Consider the following 26,131-nt stretch of genomic DNA (forward strand, 5'->3'; position numbering starts at 1 on the left):
AGATGATTCTGCTTTGTCAAAATGCAGTTCAAGGAGAGCACAATACAGAGAGAAAATGTATTAAACGGCTTACATATACAGCTTTTAACATTTCATGTCCGTTGTCACAGTTAAATGCTTCATAAGAGCATAGCTAATCGTTTCTTCAGTGACAAATGGGCAAAATCAGGATAGAGAGTAGAGGAATAAATACAGTCTTTTTTTAATGCATAATTTATAATTTATTATATTTGTATGTATAGCAGGTCTTATATAATATTATGTACGCAGATAGCTTTCATTCCTGTTTGGTATATGTGCTGACAATGGCAGTTCCAGGGCTGATCTCTGCCCATAAATCAATTGACTCATCAAACAGTACAAACAATGATTATTTTTTGTATGATTAACAATTTCACTGGCAAATGATGCAATCCCATTAGAACGAGCCAATGAATGCTCGGCGAAAGAGCAACATCCTTTCACACGTAATGAAATCATTGCATCATCCATGGGAAGGTGCATTTGTGTACAAGAAACAGAACATGACGTTTTGTGTGATAAATCCTAGGCTCTTAGGATGATGGATACTGTATGTGCATGATCTGTGTATACTCAAAGCCTTCAAAGACATCATCAAACAGCAGCGAGTGGGAGGGGACGGTTGTCTTCCTTGTCCAATACGAATACGTGCCGTCATCGTGAATCCCTCATGCTATTTTCCCCAGATGGAAATTGTCATAATGTTGTCAGTCGAGGTGTCAGTCTGGTGGGGTGTTTTCATCAGTGTGCGGTGTCAAAATGACGCAGACGAGGAGAGAGTCTGTCGATGGCTTGATCTGCTGTGGTCTTGTGGCTGCGCACTGCTCCACCCAGTCAGCTTAGTTCCTTCTCTTACATACTATCCATTTCCTCCCTCATTCGCTCTCTTCCACAGAATACAAGTGTGGCTTACCTCATCCCTTTTCTTTACTACCTCTCTCTCTCCCCCCCCCCCCCCCCCCCCCCCCCTCTCTCTCTCTCTCTCTCTCTCTCTCTCTCTCTCTCTCTCTCCTGGGATCCAGGGGACATCCTTAGGGACTATAGCGGTAGGCGGATGTGCAGGGCAAAACTGTTGGGGCGGGCAGCCACAATGTAGATGGCACTCTCCTTCACAAATTCAGGCCAGCTCACCGACCTGATTGACACAAGAGAGGGTCAAATGTTTTGGGTTGCGATGACAATGACAAGACAACCTTGAACAATGTCCTAAGATAGTAAAAACGGTTAAAAGAAAAGAAAGGAATGTATTTGTTTTGGCTTTAACTATGGCTATATAATATTTATTTATTTATTTATATACAGCGCATATTCATGAACACCACATATACAATTATGTGTAAATACACCAGATTTAACAAGAAATATATAATTTCCATCCATAGTCCCCATATAGAAAACAAGCAACATATAAACATTACTAAAACAGAAGAGAAAAAACAACAGTGACAAATGCCTAGTTTTGACCTAAAACTATATGCTATATGGCGTAACCTCCAGCTCTGATTAATGGTCAATGTCTCACTCAACGTTTAGGTGAAAATGATTACCGGTATCTGCATAATGTGGAGGAATACAGACAACCACATTTGAACAGATGCAGGTACAGTGGCACTGCACACGCATACAGATAAACTGTTTATCATAAACACAATGTGTTTATGTATAGCGCCTTTAGAGAGCTCAAGGTTAAAAGAAACACAGATGAAACGGTAAAAATTGTATCTGTGAAAATATGGATAAAACAAACAATATTGTACAAACAATAACAAAGCTATAACTCCACAGCCATACCACCTGTAGGTTTACAAAGTGAATTAACGGTGTGATGTTTGGATCTTGGAACACACAGTAATCCTAAGGCTGACTCCAACCTGGATCTTTTACTAATTGTAACGTTAGCTCTAAAAAATATATTTTTCAGTCATGAAAACCTGTCCTTCAAGGAGACCAGACCAGAACCACCCAAGAATGTCCTCTCTGATCAGGCCCGAGGCCCAGCCCGACAGGGCAGAAAGTGAAGCACCAGTCAGCACAGTCGGCACCATCATACTATAATTCACCGAATGTCTGTGTGTCTTTCTGTTTGTCTGTCTGTCAGAAACAAACACTTATCTCCTCAATGCCTGCACCAATCGCTCCCACTTTTCACACAGGCATTTACCATATGAATATGGAGGGCGTAACGGAGCCCTTTTTTGATTTGACACATTAATTATTAATAATGAATTTATTAGTGAATTAAAACGCACCGGGCGCAGTAAATATCTCACAACGGGTAAGGGCTAGTCTTAATAATGGACCAGAAAGACGCAAGAGGGCATGCACGTCCACAAGAACAAAATAACGAGACGTAAACAAACCTGTCATCAGACTTGCTCCGTTCACTGCCAGAGCTGGCTGGGCTGCAGTCAGAGATGGGACCCACATGACTGATGCTACATAAAGAGATAGATAGACAGGCAAAGACACACACACACACACACACACTGTTATTTACTGCAAGCGTAAATGAAAGACAGGGCGCCTCCATTGCTCTGAAATGTGATTCATGACAGCACTGGGAGATCGGATGCAGACATGGAGCAACAAAAAAATAACTCTGTCTCTAATGGTTGTCTTTCAGACTGCATGCAGGCCATAAATATTTCATTACGCACTATGACGTTAGGGCATTCGGTACAGACTCTGAGAATGACAAGTCTTTGAAAAGAAAGATCCTTGTCATTCTTGTCACACACTGACCAGTGTTAAGTTGGCAGGGTGATAAAAAAAACTCTATGAAAGAGCTGTAAAACCAGGGGAACCAAAGGGAGAAGTTTTCCCTCACTCTATTTCCATCTTTAATTAGTAGATTAGGATGCACACTCTGCCAGGGCAAGGGGCCCCTGAATCGCCCTTGCACCCACTTGGCCTCACTTGGCTCAGAACAGAGTATCCAAGGAGAACAAAAGCCTCTCTTTTGATCAATCTAATAAGAGGTCAGACTGTACCTGATTCAAGGCTCAAAAATAAATAAACGAATAAATAAATACTCATATGTAGGGCTCTCAGTGTAAACATTGCATTCTGCTAATTAAAATTGGTTCATTTATGCATGCTGTCTTTGTCTTTTCCAGCAACAGGAAAACGGAAATGGTCATTGTAGTCGGACAAATGCTGCAGAAGGGTTGCACGAGTGCTTGTGGGTAATCGAAGTGAGGAAAGTAAAAAACAGTTGACATGCGATGCTGAGTCACACTCACCCAAAATACATAGGAGAGCACAGTCCCATGAGTCTGGGGTGTGGAATGCCGCATGGAAAGTTGAGTAATGTAATGGTATGATAAAACATTTAACAAGCAAAACGGGTAACATGAAATAGAGTGCTGATAGTCTGACATCAAAAACCATGCCCCTGGGTTAACCCATAGACTTTTTTTTAACAGCTGTTTGGGTGTCTGTACCACCACAGAATTAAATCAGTTTTCTCCAAACACAGATGTCATCAATAACTAAATATATAAATGACACAGAGCTCCCTGACAGAATCGCCAGACTCCTTTTTATGATGTGATACAGTATATGATGTGATTTAAAAAACATTGAAGGGATTTTGAAAGGGGGAAAACACTTCCCGTGACCATGGGGAGGTGTGTGACGTCAGGACTTAAGTTCTCTATACTGTACATGTCCACACACACACACACACACACACACACACACACACACACACACACACACACACACACACACACACACACACACACACACACACACACACACACACACACATTAGAGGATGATGAAACCCTAGACTAATTTTGTTGTTTGTTTTCCAATTAGTAAAATGCTCAAGGTGGCACTCTTTACACATGTGAGTGGAGTGGAGTGGGGAAAAGCCGCTCCTCGCTCCAGAAGGCTGTTGTGACGCTCGCTCATTCGCTCATGTTGATTCCCCCTCTCCGCTCCCGCCCTCTCACCTTAATTTGTGCTCCGCGCTCCACTCAGACCCGTCCGCTCAGCAGCAAAAACTATTTTAATAAAAACATAAAAGTACTTTGCTGCACGTCCGAAACACGCAGCACGTGTCTCTGTGTTTCCACAAAGATGATCAAAGATGTGGTGCACGGCCCTGACCGTGCACCGTGCCCTCCGCCTTGGAGCGGAGGCGGGCATTTTCAAACCCGCTTGGTGCTCAATTCAAAATCTCATCGCTCAGCACCCCACTCTGCTCTGCTCACATGCTCTGCTCTCTGACATATTTTTCTGGTTTGACTGAGACAGTACATGAGGTCACATGATAACTAGACTGGAACTCACCTATGCTTTTTATGGCATAGGCAGCTCCCGGCAGGATCCGCCGGGAGAAACTAAGCGCAGCTGCTGGACATGAGACCAATTAATTAGAGCGACAGAGAGACAGAGCAGTGTGTGTGTGTGTGTGTGTGTGTGTGTGTGTGTATGTGTGTGTGTGTGTGTAGTGATCGACGTTTGCGCTACTGTATGCCGAATTGAAGTGGACTCGGCCCCAGACATTTTTTTCTCCCTGGAAAAAAAAAAAGATAACTAGCCTGGGATCAATTACCATTTTCGTGTTTCTCATCCGGTCAGAGTGGAAATAACTTTAGATCATCACGTGACCGTGCAGAACCGTACGACCGGAACCACCGGCGCCGTGCATCTCCATAATGATTCCCCTATAGTTTAAAACGCGTTTAGTTTACAATGCGACACCAACTGGAACCAACCACCAGCACCACAACGAATAGCAGACTTTCCTCCGAGGTGGAAAGTCTGGTGATGCGAGGTTACGTGATCACGCACAGCAGCTCACCGCTCCAGCTGAGCCTAATCATGCACAGCTCATTAGAGTCTAATCAGCTGTTCCTGTTTCAGTCAAATGTAAGCGACACAGCTTAATCAAATTAATAATGGGTGTGTGGATTTGCATGTGCCGTAGAAAATGCCAATACCTTAATTTCTGCCTCCTCGATCGCCTCCTCCACACTCTGTCCTCCAGTTTGACCTGGATATCGATCTAATTGTCTAATTATATTTTTTCTTTTGGAGGAGCCGAGAGATTGGAGGGATGATCATCGAGGATATCAAGTGTGTCCTTCAGCGACTTCAGTTTCCTTCGTGGACGTGTTAAGTGATCTGTTTTGTTATGCACTGGAGAGAGCGGACCGCCTCCTCAGGCTATGGGATCCAAAAGCCATGCTTTAGTTTAGTGCGAACTTCAAAAGGATGATTTAGAGCAGATGAAACGTTTGATGTGCTTGAGTCCTAAAGGAAACGTGTGTGTGTGTGTGTGTGTGCAGTCTGAGAGTTAAGTTGACATTTGATCAAACTGGAAGAGATAGGCCAATTACTCGGAAGCAATTCATTTTGATTGGAGTCAGTTGCAATTAAGTGTCTGTCCTACAGACTATTATTGGTTTGTAGTTTGTTTGTACTCTATCCATATCTCTAACTCTGTTCTTTTTCATAACATTTGAGAATGTGATATACACTTACAGTGTACAAATTCAATGAATCAATAATGGTTTCATGATCTTAATTCACACAATCAATCCTGCAGTTTGTTGTGGGTGTAGGTGCAGCATGGTGACTGGGCATATCATTAGTTTTTAGTTTTTTCCAAAAAACTCAACAGCAAATTCAACATAAACAAGGCGGAACAAGGCAGAAAGAGCCTTCTGGTTAGTCAGTCAGGGACCAATCAGATGGCTAACAAGTGGTGAATTCCTAAGCATATTAGAGAAGTATACAGCATACAACATGGCACAGAGGAGGCGATCGAGGCTTCAGACAGAAATTTGAGTTGAGTATTGGGATTTGGCAATTCAGTCGAACCGGATTGATTCCTCTGTCCTCGCATCTAATACTCGGGGGGGGGAAGGGCTAAGGCACGAGTGCAGGACGCGAGGTTTAATTATTGGAATGTGTCTATGTGGCTCCTTTGATACTTCGATGTGGGCAACATTAGAATGATTCAGTGCCATCATTATATATGCCAAAGGTGTTAAAGCCCATTTCTTCACCAACAGCAGCAAAAACCTATGGGAGCTGGGTTTGAGAACCCTCACTGACTCTCCGTGAGTGCAAAGTCCCACCATGCTTCAAAACAGCAACCATTGTTCCAGTCCCAAAAAAGGCCAAAGTAGCTGGATTAAACGGCCTCTAGGCCCGTAGCACTTACACCCATAGTGAGCAAATGCTTTGAGAAACTCGACAGAGAAATGATGAACAACAAATTGCCACCCACACTTGAGAGAAGTGGAGAACCTGGCACAATGGTGCCAGGTGAACAACCTAGCTCTCAATGGCGACAAGGCAAAAGAGCTGATCTTCGACTACAGCAGACCTTCCAGAGACCACTCTCCCATCCAGATCGGGGGTGCTGCAGTGGAAAGGGTCAGAGTTCAAATTCTTGGGCGTATACATTACTGAAGACCTCACCTTGCCCAGGTGAGGTACAGACGGAGCGGGTGGTGAAGAAAGCACAGACTCAAGAAAGCTGGCATGGGCCCCAAAGTCCTAAAAGCTTTCTACAGTGGCACCACAGAGAGCATTCTGACTGGCTGCTTCACGGCCTGGTATGGCAGCTGCACCGACCTCAACCGCGAACAGCCGAACGCATCAGTGGATGTGATCTCCCCCCATCGAAGCCCTGTATGATGATCGTTGTCTCAGCAAAGCTCGTGGAATTATGAAAGACCCAAGCCAACCCAACCGCAGACTGTTTGAGATGCTGCCGCATGGAAAACGTTTTCACAGTCTCAAAGCCACTGGAAACGCGTGATTTCTTTCTACGTCCGAGCATAGACATGGTAACGCCCCGCCTGCCTCTGATTGGCCTACCGACACTGCCCGTCTTGCCTGTCCTCCGAGATGCAAGGCTACTCCATGGTGGGAAATAATACAAGTACAAGAGAATGGCAACACGCGACAGTAACTTGTAACTTTAATTTTTGTAGAAGAGCTCCCGACCGGATCATACAGACTTTTGAAACGGAGACGAGGCTTTCCTCCGAGGTGGTGGAAACTAAAGCCTAAAAAGATATTTATTTATTTCCCACCACGGAGTAACCTCGTAGCCTCGGTCCCATCCCATGCTTACTTATCTGCAAAAAGAAAACCTCGCGGCAGACTATCCAGCATGTAACCTCGCCTCACCAGGATTTCCACCCCCTCGGAGGAAAGCCTGGTCTCTGTTTTGATGTTGATCTTTAAAATATAAAGCATTGCATTTCCCTCAAATACTGCTGCATGTGACGAACAAAACCTAATGAATCTTGAATCAGTTGCCATTGTACTGTCCTTTCTATCTTTCAAATCTACTGTACTGTATTTGCACACTTAAATCACACAATGAATGGGATGAGATGAAATAGGATTTGTGATTGCATGTTTTTTGCATGCATAAACATTGTATGAATAAAAAAGAATAGATAACTCCAGTCCTGATTGACCTCACTCAATCACTTTGTTTTTAAATCACCAGGGAAGGCCAGCTGTTCTGGCTATAGATTGCTTTATAATGGGATCGAAGCAGATGGAGGGAGCAGGCAGCATGATGACTCTGTATCATTATTATTATTACTGTAGTAACTCACTGATCATCATCGTCCATCCTGTGGGCCCCCTCTTACAGACTGGGAAAGGCTATACCGAGTGGCCTTGGACAGTTTCCATAATAAAATACATTTCCTGCTTCCTTATCTTCCCTTTCCACAACTTAGAGAATCACAGCAAGATGGCCTACAAAATAGAAATCGATATTGGTCATTGATTGCCAACGCAGATACCCTGCATTGAGTATAGGATACCTTTCCCCATCCGTACTTCAGGCTAAACACATCCCTCTGTTTTGCAAGTAAACATAATAATCCAAATAACTAAAACACAAAACAGTTGAAGCAACTGGTCCGTTACCAACTTTGGTTAGGTTTAGTGCACAATATTTGATCAAATAGTTTAGATTGCAACCATCCTCTGATAGAACAGGGCTTAATTGTTATTCCCCAATACTCACCTCTCCTCTCCATACAACTTTCTCTGCCAATTGGCATTCTCTGACTTGCACCACACTTATGCACAGATTAGCAGCCTAGGTGCCTGGACCGTTAGCCGGCTCGGGCCCGATTATATTTATAATACTAACCGTCTCATTAAGGTTGACTTCGCTATTTACTTATAGGGTACTGACCTAGACCTTGCTGGTCTGGTACGATTTTCCAACTTTGGGAAATTGGATCCACTGTTCCGAGTGTTGCACTCACCTCACATTGCAGGACTGGGTCTCTTTGCTAAGCTTGTGGAACCAGGACTGCTGGGCCAGACGGCTCTCCGCTCCTGTGATTTGGCCATCTTTGTCCAGGTCCAGGCCCTGGAAGACTGACCGTGCAGTGTCCCTCTCCTTGGCAGTCAGAAGATGCACCAATGAGTTCTGAAAGCACAAGGGTCGACTCACTGAGCAAGTGGTTCTGGAACGTCCTTTTCTTCATTCAGAATTCAAGTACCCCCTTTTGTCCGACTACAGCGTTTTGCTTTGAAAACTGCTCAAGAAAACCACAATGACAAACAAAATAAACAAGAAATGTGGAATTCAGAAATAATTATATTGGGTTAAAATATATCTGACATCTGTTCCATGTGACATTTGACACATTTGAGTGTCACTACACAAAAAGGTCTTGAGGAACAGTACGCAGCGACTATGTGTGCAAAATAATGTTTCCACAAGAATGTTATGTGTGCATGCAAGTTGGGCTAGGGAGAAGCCTATGGCTGCCCTTTTTCTGATATTTGGACAGGACACAAACACTCAAAACACTCAAAAGAAGTATAAGAAAAAATGTGTGCTATGTATGAACTGTATGTCCACCATTCCGAAAATAAAACTGAACTGAACTGAACTGTTTAACAGCACTGTTTTACTTAATTCATATTTTAATGGAGCATGGATGTCTGTGATTTCAAATGATTTAGCTATAAGGATTGTGGCTCATCTGTATCCTTTATTCAGCTTGGAACATTCTCTGCAGTTGCAGCAGTAAATCGACATAATCTGCAAGCACAGCTGTTGTCCCATTGGTTGGTAGCTTAACTATCCCACAGTACAGTCCATAAATTGCAAATCCAATAGTGGCGTCAGTGGCAGCTAGTGCCTGTATAATCAAACTGACTCCACAAGGGACACTTAAGCCAGAAACCTAAAGCAGGTAAATCACAACCATAATGTGATTACCCAGTGAATATGCAAAAGTTCACAAAAGTTAAAATATTAACTGGATGCACGTTTGGAGTTTAAGTGAGATTTGCCTGCATGGTCATTCGATTAAACTATTATCTACTTGATGTACTAGTTTGGCCATTGTTTGCATATTAATTAACTTAAGCTATGTTTTGGATAGTCCAGCCCTCCAGTTGTATGAATGACGGAATTTTGCCTGGCCTCTGGATGCCCTCAAAGACAACTTGCGGAAATTAAATTAGGTATGTATACTCAGAGGTTGAATTTGGACCTAAATCTGATTATAACCATCAATTAGTTTAGTTGTGCAAGGTTCAAGGTGCAAGGACTCTTCCATGTTTTAGTTGGCTATTACGTTGGACCTTGTAGGATTTTTTTTAATGTACCCGCTCTGCAGGGTCATTATGTTCAGAAGCTTCTATGTTCCTAGGGTTTGGATGGTTCCCCACTTAACTTAGCTTTAGGACCTGGGGGGTCACGTGTTAGTCCGGCGTCCCGTTAGTTCAACATACGTGGCCGGTTAAGACTAGCCTCGCTTAGCGATACTAATATCACTATAGTGATATAGGGATGTTAGTCTTGTCCCTCTCTGTATTTTTGTCTGAAATGTCCCTCCCCATATTTGCATACTGGGCCCTGGTTGGTATAGCCTGGCCGTTCCAGACGAATCTGGTTGGCTCGTCACCACTTCGGCCGTGAAGTCCTCCCACTATTGAGAGGGGCCAGACTTAGAGTGGGGCAATATGCATTGCAAAGGCAGATGAAGGCTGGCTATGCGAGGCTAGGTTAAAACACTCACCCGTGGCTTCCTCGTACGGTTAAGGTTAGGGTTAGAGTTGGTTAGTAAAGTCAGATTATTGGGACATTGGACTAATCGCACCCTTAGGGTTTATAGGTTTTATAGGGTTTAATATTAGGTTAGAGTAGAGTTATAGGGTTTGGATTTGGGTTAGGTAAGCGGGGAACACAGTCATGTGTGTTAGTGTAAAGTACCTCTGTGCGTAACTTCTTCAGCACCGCCAGGGACTCAAAGTAGAGGAAGTCGGACCACTCGATCTGACCCTTCTTCTCGGGATCAAGCGCCGCGAACTGGGCCAGTACCTCCTCCTCCTGCTCGTCCGTCAGATCCTTCTCAAACAGCTGCTTGGACACAAAGTGTCGGTACTGCAGCAGCTCATCTGACACCAGGCATGACTCTGGAGTGGCAAGCAGCAATGCATCATGTTGGGGCATAATTAGCTACCAGCCAGCTCTCCAGATATAATTAGCTTAGAGGTTATTTCTTACAAAACCAGTAGCATTTCCCCATTGATTGCCTTCCCTCTGAACCACAGCAAAATCATAACGCACATAAGAAGCATGCCGAGCCGGGCCAAATGATGGATTAGCCTCAACTGAAAGAGCCCACAAAATAAAAAAGAAAGCTCTTTATAACCCTTGTAATGGGGGTCTGCGGAAGATTTTCTCGGACGTCGATTAATATCTGATCGGCATATTTGTCACAAAGTGGCTCAGTCTCAGTTTGCTGCTAAATGCCATGCATGCAAAAATAGCTATTAGTGTGGCACAGGCCAAGTAGTAGCATCAGCAGATGCGTCATTTTCAGGAATCAAAATTCATAAGGTGGCAAAAAAGTAACCACGTAGAGAAAATTGCAGATCTACACACATCTTTGTGATGCCTTGTGGAAAATAGAAAACTTAGGCCGTGAATTGATGCACTCAGCGGCAATCTAAAGTCAAAAAGTTCTTCAGAGGTGGAGAGAATATATTGTATGCAACTGAATTTGAGATGTGAATGTTGTAGAGTGTAGCAGCTTCCATCTCCTGCCCCTGATCAGCAGGTAACAATGATTCATAACTTCAGGAGATTTGATTTCCATATTTCTTCTCAAGTAATTTTAAGAAAACCGAGGAAAGTACATTTTGGTTAGGCCTACTAGACTTTCATTGCAGTATTTATACTCATTGCAGTATTTATACCTTTACTTAAAGATGGATGTCAGTTTTGTATGTGTCTGTTTTTTCCAAATCACCCAAATCACTGAATGCGCCTTTAACATTACTCTAATAGACCGCCAGATGTGGTAATAATATTCAAATATGTCTTCCCTGTGTATATTCCGGGGACCCCCGTCACCCCCACACGGTAACTGTCATTTCTCAAAGATTTTTTCCAAGTACAGTAGCACAGTACACTATTGGTTTCTTCCTGAAAGCTGAAAGCCTTTGAGTCAAAAGGCCTAATCGGAAACACACTATTTTTGTGACATCATAACCCTAACCCCTCCCCCATTATCATACAACACATACCTAGGGGCGAGGTTTAAGTTCAGGTGGCTGACGCTACGGTGAAAAATTTTAAACCACGTATACTTAATGAACTGGTGGGTGTGGTCACACAAAAACATAATTTTAACACTTTCTGTACACTTTTTTTTGGAGAAAAACATCCCCATGGAATCACAGCACTCCATCTTTAAGTAAAAAAATTGAGTAATTTTTCCAAGTTGAAGAGCTGCTGTGAAGCAGTCTAAGGCCTCACTCACACCTTCTCACTCACACCTTCACAACAGACTGATGTATGCTTGTTGTATACAAAGGGTGTGATACATCTTGCCCCAATGCATTTCCAATGGGAGTCACATCGTTTGACACATTTGTTTTGTATGAGGGGGAGGGGGGGCAGTCGAAACACAGCCGAAAGCCATAAAACAGCTTGTAGTCCAAAATGTTGTATCAAACCATGTGACTTCCAGTGGAAATGCATTGGGGCGGCCATGACACTTACATCTTGCTTACATCTAGCATGCATCAATGTTTTTTTGTTTTTTTTGCGGCTTACGCCTTTTTATTGGTTTTTGCATGCATCAATGTTGTATGCTAGATCGAAAGGTGTGAGTGAGGCCTTACCTGGGATGATCTTACACTGCTTGAACGTCTCCATTAGGCTGTACATCTCTTCGTCTGTCAGTAGCAGATTCACATTATCCTGCAGAGAGGCAGAGGATTAATGAGGAGGAGGGGAAGGAGGATCAGTGGTGGGAAACGTATTAAAATGTTAGTATCAATAATTCAATATAGAAGTACTCTGTTACAAGAAAAGTTCTGAATTCAAAATGTACGTACGTAGTAATAGTAGTTATTGCGCAGAAATGTCCCATTTCAAGTTTTCAAATCTTTTGAAAAGATCTACAAGCTCACAATGCGTCGCATTGCGAACTTGTCGGCTATTTTCAAATGGCCGAAATGTATATAGGGCTTGAAGTGGTTAATGTGTGTTTTGTAACAATAATCCAAATCTAAAAAGTAACTAGAACATTTTATGTATATACATAGCACTCTATAGAATATAATAGACATTCCACTGTGTGTCCCTATGTCTGTTTAGGGTGACAAAGTGGCACTGTTGAGCTTCTCACTGTGCATGATGGGAAGTTTTTAGCAGCCATTACGTCACGTGATTTTGGGAGTGACAGTACCGTACAGTACAGTACAGTAGAGGGACCCCCTGGGGACCCCCATAAGGTATCTGTCATTTCTTTCTTTTTTTTAAGATATTTTTTTTGCGGCTTACGCCTTTTTATTGATTTTTGAAGGGACAGACAGTAGGCTGACAGGAAACTGGAGAGAGATGGGGGGATGACATGCAGTAAAGGCCGTGTCGGGCTCGGGAGTCGAACCCGCGGCACACTGCGACTGGATTACCAGTCAGGTGCCCAGACCGTTACGCCACGGCCTGGGCCAGGTATCTGTCATTTCTGCCCGGCTGTAGAGCACCAAGTCAGTAACGATGGAAGTTGAAGATCCATGCCCCACCCGGCTATGCAATACCTGTTGTACCTGGGCCATCTCTCTGTGTCCCTTTATTCCTATATATATGGAGTTCTGTGTCATGCAGGCATGCCCAATTATGGAGTGTTGTGATGTCAGAACAGGCCAGCTCCATATACAGTATAGCCTGGGCAGGGGCCCTTTGTGGCGGTTTTGGACAACCGTGGGTCCAACCGACTCGACACCGGGCACTGCACTCCCTGTGGGGGTGTGGAACGTGCGTGTTGAATTTGAAATATGGGGTGTTGTGATGTCAGAACAGGCCAGCTCCATATATGGAGCCACCACTGAGGAGGATGAACCCTAGTGGTCTGGGCATATCATAGTGGGAGAACATTTCTGTGAAAATATATTCAGCAACAAAACAGCAGATCTACAAGCGTTACAAGCTTTATGAGCGGACAGCACGCGAGCACATGAGCATATAGATCAGCTATTTTTTCTATTTGACATACAAGGTATATCTCTGGAAGAAACCACCTAACTCCAAAATGTCAATTCTTTTCGGAAATGATTTTTATTTTTCAGGAAATAGAAAAGAAAACCATATATTTAAAAAACAAAGCAATACTGCCTCGTCAAAGCTGGTATTGCAACTTTATATATTATCAATTACTTGCATGAGAGGGGATGGACTTAGCTGCTTTAGCAGACAGTTTGAGGGTCAAATGGAGTTAAGAGGTTTTGTCCGAAGTGCTTTTTACTACTTTTCATTGTTTCGTTTTTTTAACCAACACACGGATGTAAAGGGTGTTCAATAGCACTGATTTATGCAACAACAACAAAAAAATCGAAAACCTAAAAAAATTGAGTTAGGTGGTTTCCTCCCGACAGCAACAATAATGGTTAAGAGGGAGGTACGGGAGGCTTTCACAATCTCTCCTGTAGTCCATAGAGGACTCTCAAGGCCAAGAGGATGATGGTGCATAACAGACTGTTCAATAATTGAGTGTTCTAATTATGTGGAGTGAGCTTCAGACTTCAGAGTTACAAGTGCAATTTAGCCATAAGCTCATATAGAAGGTAAAACTATTTCCATCAGCAATCAGGATACCATACCATTCTCATTCGTGTTTGTTCATAACTCATAATGACTGGCATTTTCTTCGGGGCTGTATTATCTATAGCCGAATCCATCCATCTTCAACCGCTTATCCGTAGTCAGGTCGCGGGGGCAACAGCTCCACCAGAGTGTTCCAGACGTCCCTCTGCAGAGCAACATTACTGACTTCCTGCTGGGGGATCCCGGGACGTTCCAAGGCCAGCGAGTCGATGTGTTTCCTCCAACTGCGCCTTGGTCTGCCCCGGGGTCTCCTCGCAGTGTATAGCAGAATGAGAACCACATTTCTTGGCCAAGAATGTTTTCACATAAAATGAATTTGACTTAGTTGGTTGCCCTGTAGATTCACGGTCAGGCTGCTTTGCAGTAGGCTTACTGTTGCATCATCAACAACGTCAGGCATGGGATGTTAGTATTTGACCAGTTGAAATACTGTAAGTGTGAATCTTGTTTAACAAAACAAAAAATGAAATTTAATATTCTAAAACAATGGCTTACGTATATATGCACATACATATTGTACATACAGATTTTCACCATGGTAATACTGTGGAAATGTAAAACATCTGTATATGGATTCCTCCTAATGTGCGATGCATGGCTGCTGTCAGTGGTGGGAAAAATACTCAATTTAAGTACTTAAGTAAAAGTACCAATACTGCAATTTAGAACTACTTCGTTACAAGTAAAAGTACGGAATTGAAAATGTACTTGAGTAAAAGTACAAAACTATCGGCATCAAAATGTACTTAAAGTACTAAAAGTACTCATATTGCAGAATGTCCCATTTCACAAATATTTAGAAAATAGCCGATCTACAAGCTCGCATTGTGAGCTTGTAGATCGGCTATTTTCAAATGGCCAAAATGTATAGGGTTGAAGTGGTTAATGTATGTTTTCTAATGAAAATCGCTAGTAACTAGTTACTAAAGTTTTTTCAAATAATTGTACTGAAGTAAAAGTACAAATTTTGGTTCTGAGATGTAGTGGAGTAGAAGTAAAAGTACAGAAAATTGGAAATACTCAAGTAAAGTACAAATACCTCAAAATTGTACAGTAGTAAATGTACTTAGTTACTTTCCACCACTGGCTGCTGTCAATAAAGAAGAGGAAATATGCATTATAACACGCTGTCTTCCATAAAAATAAAAGCCAGCTCACCCCTACTGTCTGCCAATTCCTGCTCTATCAAAATAAATGTGGCACGTACCCAACAGGCTACAGAATGTGATTGGATATGAATAACTTTCCATTCAAACTTGTTCTAAATCAGCCTTTTGTCAACAGCTGCATTAAACATGAGCATGAACCATAAGGAAATGCTATTATTCAGTTCTGGATGGCATTGGATTCGGGGTTTGCGAGCTTAGCCTTATCTGCTTATAGGCTAGTGTGTGTGTGCGCGTGCGCTGCATCAATTCTGATCATTACGTTGGTCAACCAGAACCCTGCTGAATTTATCTTCAAAATGCAAGCATTGGTTTTATGTTCTTGGAGAAAGGTGCTGAGTGTTGAAGTAGATCTATGATTAACCGTCACCATCAATCACTGAAAAGGAAACTTTATTCTATCCAGAACAACTTCTGTAACTTGAAATCTGTGAATTAAGCAAAGCAATCTGCACGGTCCATGGAACATTAATTAAATTAAATAATAACAAACTTTACATAATTTTCCACAAATTTCACATCATCTGTGTGACCATAAATATGGAAAGGATTTATTCACTGCACGTCAAGTCAGTTGGAAAGTAATTCCTCTGTAGGTCATGGAAATATACGCCAAATTATGCAATTTGTAAATGTTTTCATGGTTCTTTGTGCAGAAAACAGAAGCTAGTAGGCGGATTGTGCGTGCATGCGTGCATATACTTTATGATGGTGCTATAATTAAAATCACAAGAGGATACGTCGGTTCTATATTTCAGCAAGAATATATAGCAATAGGTTGTGTTAATTTAAACCTGAAACTGAGGATTTTGCCGTGTACTGTATGGCTGTCCCTATCCTGATTGACTCACAATGACAGAGCAAAGGGTACTCTTTTCCTTTTCAAACCTTTCAATTTCCTTACATGCAGTCTCACTAACCAGCAGTCAAACCTTTACGACCAGATTCTTTTCACAGCAGATCAGCAGCATATGTATGTGTGTGTGTGTGTGTGTGTGTGTGTGTGTGTGTGTGTGTGTGTGTGTGTGTGTGTGTGTGTGTGTGTGTGTGTGTGTGTGTGTGTGTGTGTGTGTGTGTGTGTGTGTGTGTGTGTGTGTGTGTGTGTGTGTGTGTGTGTGTGTGTGCGCGCGCGCGCGCGCACGCTTTATGATGGTGCTATAATTTAAATCACAGAAAGATACGTCAGTTCTATATTCAGCAAGAATATATAGCAATAGGTTGTGTTAATTTAAACCTGGAACTGAGGATTTTGCTGTATACTGTATGGCTCTCCCTATCCTGATTGACTCACAATGACAGAGCAAAGGCTACTTTGCCACTAGGGGTTTCCTTTTCAAACCTGCAATTTCCTTACATGCAGTCTCACTAACCAGCAGTCAAACCTTTACGACCAGATTATTTTCACAGCAGGTGTGTGTGTTTGTGTGTGTGTGTGTGGTGTCAAAATGATGTTTGAATAATATTTTCTAACCCTAACCCTAAGTCAAATGTAAGAAACCCTTTTACTAGCAGGCGTAGTGTGGGGGAAAAAAGACATGAAGTCCCAGGTCCACATTGGAGCCATGCCGTTTCTACATGGATCTCGAGATCCACATAATTTCCTATAGTTATCTGTACCAAGACGTTATTGAATTAGGTTTTAGTGTATCCTGTTGCCTCTTTGTGGAACTCGGTGCAAACTGTTCCATCAGTGAAGGCTATCGTCCATTGGTGAATTCAAGCTGTTAAAGGAGCTTCAGGCGAAGTCAATAGTGCTCTGCTTCACCATAACCTTTATTTAAATTCGGAGTACAATAATTGAGTACCACAGACGAAAAGTCCAAATTTCATTCTGACCCCTCCACGAAAAGGCCTCGTTGACCTGAACCCTTTATCATTTATACATTATGGATCAATAGTGTGGACTTAGACTGTTTTTCGTCCGTGGCATTCTGAGGGGCAGGTCCCTGCTTATTGTTTAACTAAGGTATTATTCTCACACTTTTTTTATATATATAAAATATATTTATATATATATATATATATATTTATATACATTTTTATCCCACGATTTTGCAACTAATTTCTTCACCCAGTGTCAATTATCTAATATAATCCTGGGCGCTACACTTCCTCTGCCAACCTGGGGGAGGGGGGCAGTATACTGACCTCATGCTTCCTTCTATGCATGAGGAATCCAAACTGCGTATTTTCACCTGACAGGGGAGAGTTTCTCTGGCCAACGTAGCTCGTGGAAAAGGAACACGTTATTCTGACCAGTTCCTTTCCCCTCCATCAGGTGCCCCAGCTGGCAAGGCGGAGGTAGATTAGAGACCGGGATTACTGCATGTTTTTTGTGAGGGTACTACCTACCCTAGGGGACACGGGGAGAACATGTGAGGGTACCTACCCTAGGGGACACGGGGAGAACATGTGAGGGTACCTACCCTAGGGGACACGGGGAGAACATGTGAGGGTACCTACCCTAGGGGACACGGGGAGAACATGTGAGGGTACCTACCCTAGGCGACACGGGGAGAACATGCAAACACAGAAAGACCATTTCGCCAACCCCACCTCGGGTATGGGCACTGATGACATGGAGGAGAGAACACACCCCCAACCCCCACAGCATCCCCAGTGGGAATCGAACCCAGAACCTTGTAGCTGTGCGGCGACAGCACTACCGACTGTGCCACCATGCCCCCTAGTTCTCACACTTCTTTCTTTCTTTCTTTCTGGATGTCTTGAAGCTAGCAGCCAGCTAGGTCTCATTTGAAAGCCACCCCTTGTCAAGAGGTGACAAAAATACAATGCTTTCCTCTGCTATGAAGATAAAATGTTCACCACTGGATTTATATCATATAAATGTTTCATTTTATTTGCCTTCCACCCCGTTCCCCATAACAATGATTTGCCTTCCACCTGGTTCCCCATAACATTTATTTGCCTTCCACCCCGTTCCCCATAACATTTATTTGCCTTCCACCCCGTTCCCCATAACATTTATTTGCCTTCCACCCCGTTCCCCATAACATTTATTTGCCTTCCACCCCGTTCCCCATAACATTTATTTGCCTTCCACCCCGTTCCCCATAACATTTATTTGCCTTCCACCCCGTTCCCCATAACATTTATTTGCCTTAAGTTCCACCTCATTCCCCATAACATTTATTTGCCTTAAGTTCCACCTCATTCCCCATAACATTTATTTGCCTTAAGTTCCACCTCATTCCCCATAACATTTATTTGCCTTCCACCCCGTTCCCCATAACATTTATTTGCCTTCCACCCCGTTCCCCATAACATTTATTTGCCTTCCACCTGGTTCCCCATAACATTTATTTGCCTTCCACCCCGTTCCCCATACCATTTATTTGCCTTAAGTTCCACCTCATTCCCCATAACATTGCCAGAAGCAGTGAAAAGAGAGACATTTTAGGGACGCTCCTCAAACTGTGTGGAAAAACCTTCCTCTCATGCACTCGAGCTTGGCAAATTATTCTGACTCTCACAGCTGAGAGAGAGAGAGAGAGAGAGAGAGAAGCCGTACTCCAATCCAGGGTTATTCAGCATAGAGCCCTCTTTGGCTGTTTACGCTTGAAATGAAACAGATTGCACAGAGCATGTGATCAGCAAAGAGTCATTGATTTTGACATTTAAATTATAGCCTCCAAAACCCTGGTGAGACTACAAAATCCAGGCCGTAGTTTTGCAAAATAGAGAAGGCTTACAAGTGCAGTGGTTCGAAACGTTGCCGCACTCGATTGAAATAGTGTATTTTGATTAGTGAACATCAATTATGCAGCACAATACTATAGGTAGGTATATTGCTGGCATGTATTTGCACAATAAGGTGCTGCTGAGGGTGTGTGTGTGTGTGTGTGTGTGTGGGGGGGGGGGGGGTAGAGTTGAGTACACGGTATACTGTAGTGAGTCATTGTACAAGCGTACAGTACAGTACAGTACAGTACAAACTGGTTCCATTTTGGAGGTCTGTGGCCTAATGGCATATCAAACTGTGGCTCCTTGACATGAAAAAGGTTTAAAGGTATATTCAGTGATTTCACTCAAAAAACCTTAGGTTTCGTTTTTGGCTGTGGGACCCAGCCTTTCGTCCAATCAGGATAGAGAGTCAAAAACGAAACCTACGGTTTTTTGACCCCCAGGGGTTAACTGGGGACAGGGAGGAACTCCTTATATGGCCAGCACACTCTATAGTAGGGAGGATTATCACAACAAAACAAAAAAATAAGTGATATTTGAATTAAGTGAAATCACTGAATATACCTTTAACATCACTGCAGTAATGTACAGTACATCACAGTACTATAGGGAGATATGCCAGACATTCAAAAAAATGTTTTACTGGTTGAGGTGGTTGAACTGTTCCCTCATTTTGTTGGGGAACTCCTGGAACCCCCCCTCCCTCGAGGACCCTTTGGGACCCCACTTTAAGAACCACTGTAGGACAGGACAGTACAGGACAGTTAGCAGTGATTAGCGCAGAGACTCACACAGTAGTAGCAGCTCCAGCCTGTAACGGTGTGGGCCGTGTCTCTCATCTCCTGCAGCGCTTCAGCCCGAAGGTAGCCGAGCTCGCTGAGGCAGCCATCGTGAAACATGCGCGTGCAGATCCTGCAGGGGTACAGGTCATCGGCCGTCCACACTTCACACACTTCACACATCTCGTCTTTGGGTGGCTGCATGGGGGGAGGTGTGATAAGAAAGACATGACAGGACATGGCGTGACATTAGAAGTCTGGACGATTTGTTGCAAAGAACGTATCGCTGCTGTAGCCAAAGTGTTTTACAACAAAGTCTAGTCAATCTGCAAAGAAAATAACCAAATCAATTTCTTTAACCTGTGTTTAGCCAGCCATGTCAAAATGTTTGCATGCAACGATGGCCTGGCAAATGTTAAAATGCCTCTCAGGGGAAAGGCATTGAATCTCTCTCTCCCTTCTCTCTCTCTCTCTCACTCGCACACACACGCATGCACGCGCGTGTACACGCACTATCTTTCTCTCTCTCTGAACACGCTGTCTAGAGGCACTGTGCAATTACAACTATCCAAACTGATAACAACAATTGAATTATTATTGTGGGATTGCTTGCAATTATGAAAAGACATTAGGGTGGATATAATAGCATTCTGATAATACAAACCCAGAACAAATACTCAAATACTTACTTCGGATAACTGTATAAAGGTTATGGTGCATACGTTGTAATGTTTACTCCCACACTGTGCTCATAAACTATTAAATTAAAGCACAGTGTACATTATTCCTATTTTTTAGGGGCAGATGTGAATTAAATATTTTCAATGTACTGTAGAGTCCTGCAAATGATTTAACAAAAGGCTGTAGAGTGTAGACTATACAATACAGCCTCCCTGGAGGGATGCTCTGCAATTAGATAGTTTATTGTTAGGCCAATAGCAGACCAATGGTGTAACTTCCTCACTCAGTCGGAGACATTCGTGTTATTAGGGTCTGCACTCTGCACCACTCTTGCAGTCCAGGCAAAAACAATGTTAATAATTAGTGTTCTTATCAATTTTCACGCTAACTTATAATTGTTTATGTGAAGTCGTCTCTCTTCAATTGATTGAGTTTTGAAAGCAGTACAAAATGGAAACATTACAATCTGGTATGCAGTAGCACACAATACAGAAACAGCACTAGTTATTGTTGTGAATTGGTGTTGGAACATATGTCTTACATAATGTATATTCTTTAGTTTGGGCTTAGTGCTGCTTTTGCCATCAATCATCGTATAACTCCACCATTTAAATATAGTATAAGCCTGGTTATATTCATAAAGTATATGGAAGAACATTCATATTGTTAATTAATCCTTCATACACCTGCAGGCAGGGCCCCCGGGCTAGACAAAATTTCTTGGGGCAAAGCCACGCGGCCGGAAAAAAGTAGCCGTATTTTGTTCTAATTTCGGGGTACCCAGCCCCCCCAAAAGAGGCAGGCAGGCAGGCAGGCAGACAGACTAGTCGCTGAATGCAGGCTGCCATGCGCAGCGACATTGGCAGGGTTTTCCACAGCTACCCCACAACACAGTGTCACTGTCTGAGCAGAAGCTCTCAATGTTTTATCCATAATACTAAATGTACAATAACTAAACATAAATCTCACTTGAATTGGATTGCAATACTTTTTTGGAGGATACTTGGCTTCCCCCCTGTCGGGGGCCCCCGGGCTGTAGCCCACCCTAGCCCAATGGTAAGTATGCCTCTGCCTGCAGGCAATGTTATTTGTTATCATGGTTAAATTATGAATGATATGCAGGTACCATGTAAGTATGCCAATTAGACTAAACATCTGCATGCCCTCTCTGCTGTAACCAACTCTCTCAGACATAAACAAATTATTAAAATAAATTGAAGACAACTGAAATCTAATAGAAGAATAAGTAATGATGACAAGATGTTATCGTTTCCATTAAGGCTTGGCATTAAGGAATTTAGAAAAAGGGAGCATGTAACTCCAGTCCACAGCTCTACTTATTGTGTAGCCCCTTTCGGGACCCTACATAAAGCTTTTCTGAAATTTTGATGAGTTTTATGTTGGATCCCTGGTCAGAACTATATTTTCGTATGGGAATTCCAGAACGCGGAAGTAGAAATTCTCTCTAAGATTGAATCTGCGCCGTGTGACGGTCTTTTTTTGCTTGAGTTATTCTGAATTCGGGAACTTTAAGTACCTATACATCCCGCTGCGAATATCTCCTGTGGCGCGGAAGCCGTTAAGTATTTTTAATCTTTGTTTGACCGCTTTGGTCGCTTTATTTCTTCTTGTTTGTTTACCGTTTATTGTACCGCCTCCCGGTGTGCGGTTGGCTTGTGCGGCTACGTCCCTGCCTGGCGGTACAATGAGGTGTCAATAAACAAGGAAGGAAGAGAAGAATCCAAGCTTCCAATTCGGGCAAACATATATTAAAAATACTTAACGGCTTCTGCGCCACAGGAGATATTCGCAGCGGCATGTATGGGTACTTATACTAAACATATTCAGAAACGCTCACACGAAAAAATATCGTCACAGAGCGCGTCCAGGCGCTAAACATGTTGTTTATGTTTAAGAATGGCTGCGTACCAGGTGGCATGGTAGTGGTGCAACAGGACCCCATGGACTGGGTCGAACAAAATGTCAGAAACTTCAGTACCATTGGGTTCTGCTTGGAGGGCTACTTATTGTGAGCAGTAGATCGTAGATTTCACACGTCCCAAACAGCAAACACTTATATAAATGCCTAATATGCATCAACAGATGGACAGCAAGATGTCATTGGAATGAGCTCTTTAGCCCACACACTGACTAACATCAAATCTGTCCACTTTACAGTATGAAACCTCATCCATTAGTCATTGTGAACCTGGACATGACCGTCCGTCTCTCTATGAAAAACTTTACTAGTCCACCCACAAAATGCTTACTCTCACACGTAAACAAAAGGACTTGCTGCTTAACCCTCTTGCCGCCATTGCCGAAGCCCTTCGGCAATTGAAGCCTAATTTTGATATTAACACTTGCCGCCATTGCCGTAGCCCTTCGGCAATTGCACTTTTATAGTGCGTTTGATCGATCGAGCCATAATGCTACTCACGTTAGCCGGTTAGCTAGCAGTGTTGTTAGCACTGCACTGGATCGTTCATCTTAGATCGCCGTCGCCATAAGAATCCATTCTATCCGTTTCTTTCAATCGCCTGTATCTCCTATTCCTTGTCCCAGATGGCATTTTTGGTCAAAACAGCGTTTCTTTGACGGCACGAGCCGACGTTGTGGAGGGCTATAGTGTACCGGCATTGATCCGATCATGTAAACAAAGGTTGTCTTGGCAACGTAAAGCTGGCCGGGATAAGCCCACTTCCGGTTGAGGCAAAATGTGGCTTTTCAAAATAAGAGCTCAAATTAAAAAAATGCTAGCGTGAATTAGATCCTAATTTCTCAATAAATGGTGGCAATGTGTGGAAAGATACCTGGCTTTAAAGGAAACAATTCAAACCTGTCCTTCCTCACCTCCACCAAGACTGTTTAATATGAGTCCCTGTGAAATGTTGTTGGGTGAAATCAACACTGAGCTATTCCTGTAAGAAATAGAGCGTCACAGTCCCGCCCTCTTTCATAACGACGCCAGGCCCTACAGGAAATAATTCCCAATGCATTTTCTCCATAGACATTTAAAAAAGTATTTATTTGAAGACCTTTTAAACGAAGCCAACTCGAGTCGTGACAAATCATCACAACAAACACAATATTTTGGACCAAACAAATAATTACAAAGAAGAAAAAACAACAAAAAAAAGTGTCGTAACCTGCGGTTTTTTTCTAGTTATTTTTTCGGCCCAAAACATTGTTTATTGTCATGATTTGTCACGACAAGAGTTGGCTTTGTCCACGGCGTAAACGTCTTTAAATAAATACTTTTTGCAAAGTCTATGAGGAAAATTAACAGGGAATTATTTTCCAGGTCTCTCAAGGGGGCGGGACTGCGACGCTCTATACTGGGAGGGTGTAGGGAGGGGAAGCAGGGCGAGGCTTCCCCTCCCCATCTCCTCTCCTTACTGGGCAGGGCTTTTCTTACCCCTCCCCTACTGGGCGGGGTTTTTCACCCGCGTGCCTGTAAAATACAAAATCTCAGTATTAATATCTAAGTATAATTATGGCTGGACCATGTATGAAAAGTTGGAGAGCTTTTAATTTTAAATGCTGGCTACTGGCAGCGGCAACACACGGCCGGACAGCTACCAATGTTACTTAATCAGTGACGATCAGGGTTTCAAGTTTTTTTAAGATATATTTTGAGAGATGGGGGGGGGGGGGGGGGGGCACACGCGGCAAAGGCCGTCGGAATCGGGAGTCGAGCCCACGGCACACCGTCAGGCTGGCTCAGCAGCCTGGTTGTGCCAGTTTAATATATTTCCAGGCTGACTGAAACCAAGTGTCTGAGATGTGTACTCAACCATGGCTGCACAAGTAGCACCAGCCCCTGAGTCCTCTCTGCTTTCCATACCTGCTCTCTCTTTCCCAACTCCACCTCGACAGGCTGGTCGTCATCTGCATCCCTCTTAGGACGCACAAAGGCAGGGGGTGTGAGTTGATGGCTTTTTTCCAAATCTTCAGGCTCCACTCCTTTCCCATCCCTTAATCTTGACCACGCCTCCTGGTTGGCCTTATATTCTTCTGTAGTTTGTGCTGGGGCCTGCTGGGAGGTTGAAGGCACAGCGCCGTCTTCTGTCTCATTATGCGCCGCCTCCTCGCCGTTCTTCTGGTTGGGATGATTGGTGGAACCGTCCGCAGGTCCCTCCCCTTCCTCTGCAGTTCCCTCCACCGTGGCACGTTCTTTCACAGTCTGCTGGAAGGCAGACACTACTGCGTTGCATTTCTGCACCTTCTCCACCTGTTGCTTCTTCGACATAAGCACTCCCATGGCTGCAGGAGACATGGAAGAAAGAGGCAGACAGAGGGAGAGGACCAGGGATTAGACAACATCACTTTAACAGTCAAGGTCACAAGCTGATCATGTGACCTCACGCATATATGCGTTCCAGATAGTAAAGAGTTCTGCGTTCTGCCGCACACAGCACTCTTTCTATTCTAGCCATTATAGTAGGCTACATAATGGCTAGAATCACACTCTTCTCCTCCTATTGTCATCAACACTACTTTATATTCAAAAGATGCACACTCATCAGTATCATCCTGTAGATCTACTTCACAATACTACTTATGTCCTCCACACTGAAAAGGCACTCAAATCGCGTTAAGGCACCGACAGCGACAGCTATAGGCAAAAATGAATGCTTGGCAATAAAATTGTTAAAAAACATAACATTAGGAATTGTTTAGGTCATCATGAAAAAAGGAACACTATCATCGAACAGATGTTGGATGATAGCCTTTGCCGTCCTGTCAAAGAAAAATTGGTGATAGGGTCAGTTTATTTATTTTTTGAGGGGCGCTATCTTTGTGTCACATTTGACATTGTCAATGAAAGGAGAATTTAAGTCATATGTGGACGAGCAAATCAGCTTAACACAGTGCAACTGTTTTAATTCAGCTCTGGGCATACATATATATCACATAAATTCAGTTGTCATCTTACATGATCATGGTGAAAAGTTGAGTTTTTAATATTGTATCATGGTTAAAAGATAACATAAGTTGACAAATTAATTCATGAAGAACTATATTATTATTTTATTTGATGATGTACGCCGGCAAGAGCGCCCCTCACTTCACATGGGTGTGATTTTTTTGTATCCCACAGTAGATCTAAGCTCAGTCAATCTAAGCTACAGTAAAAATGGGCGCAACCAAAAAGAAAAGTAATCGTTCAAGGTTTATTATGGGTCATCCAAATAACATACCATTTTTTGAATGAAATATTTAGTGTCAAACTAGGGCATTTTCATGATTATGAACCCTATTCCAAGCATTAGCTTTGAACGAAGTGGCCCAAATGTGATGACCTCAGACGGCTATGCCCGTATTCTACTAAATCCACTAATTATTTCATTTCATTTCATTTCCTTTCATTTTTCATTTGTTATGGATAAAAACCTTGAACGATTACTATTCCAATTTATTTTGGGTCAAACCTTAGATTGACTAACCTACAGAGATTACAGCCATTTTACACGAACAACTGGATTTTCCAACCCTCTCTTTTCAGTCCGACCTTTTCTTACAAGCGTCCAGACAGAGTCCCACCGCCCCATCATTACAATTTCCACATTACTTTCACTTTCCAGGCCAGGTCAGCCAGCCAGATCCCTCCAATCTATCTCATCCGATATCATATGCCATCC

General features: G+C 42.9%; 1 protein-coding gene across 1 annotated transcript; it reads right to left on the bottom strand.

Annotated features, from left to right (window-relative positions):
• Positions 1-1,028: 1,028 nt before the first annotated feature.
• phf24 (PHD finger protein 24) lies at positions 1,029-24,750 on the bottom strand (the record flags this gene model as incomplete). Its single annotated transcript, XM_083793171.1, has 8 exons — positions 1,029-1,156; positions 2,382-2,456; positions 3,264-3,296; positions 8,286-8,452; positions 10,253-10,455; positions 12,172-12,250; positions 19,818-20,003; positions 24,334-24,750. The coding sequence occupies 8 exons, from the start codon at positions 24,748-24,750 to the stop codon at positions 1,060-1,062; spliced, it is 1,257 nt and encodes a 418-aa protein (XP_083649297.1). The 3' UTR covers positions 1,029-1,059.
• Positions 24,751-26,131: the final 1,381 nt, after the last annotated feature.

The sequence above is a fragment of the Protomyctophum parallelum genome (assembly GCF_964188405.1).
Source record: "Protomyctophum parallelum genome assembly, chromosome: 21".
Classification (NCBI taxonomy): domain Eukaryota; kingdom Metazoa; phylum Chordata; class Actinopteri; order Myctophiformes; family Myctophidae; genus Protomyctophum; species Protomyctophum parallelum.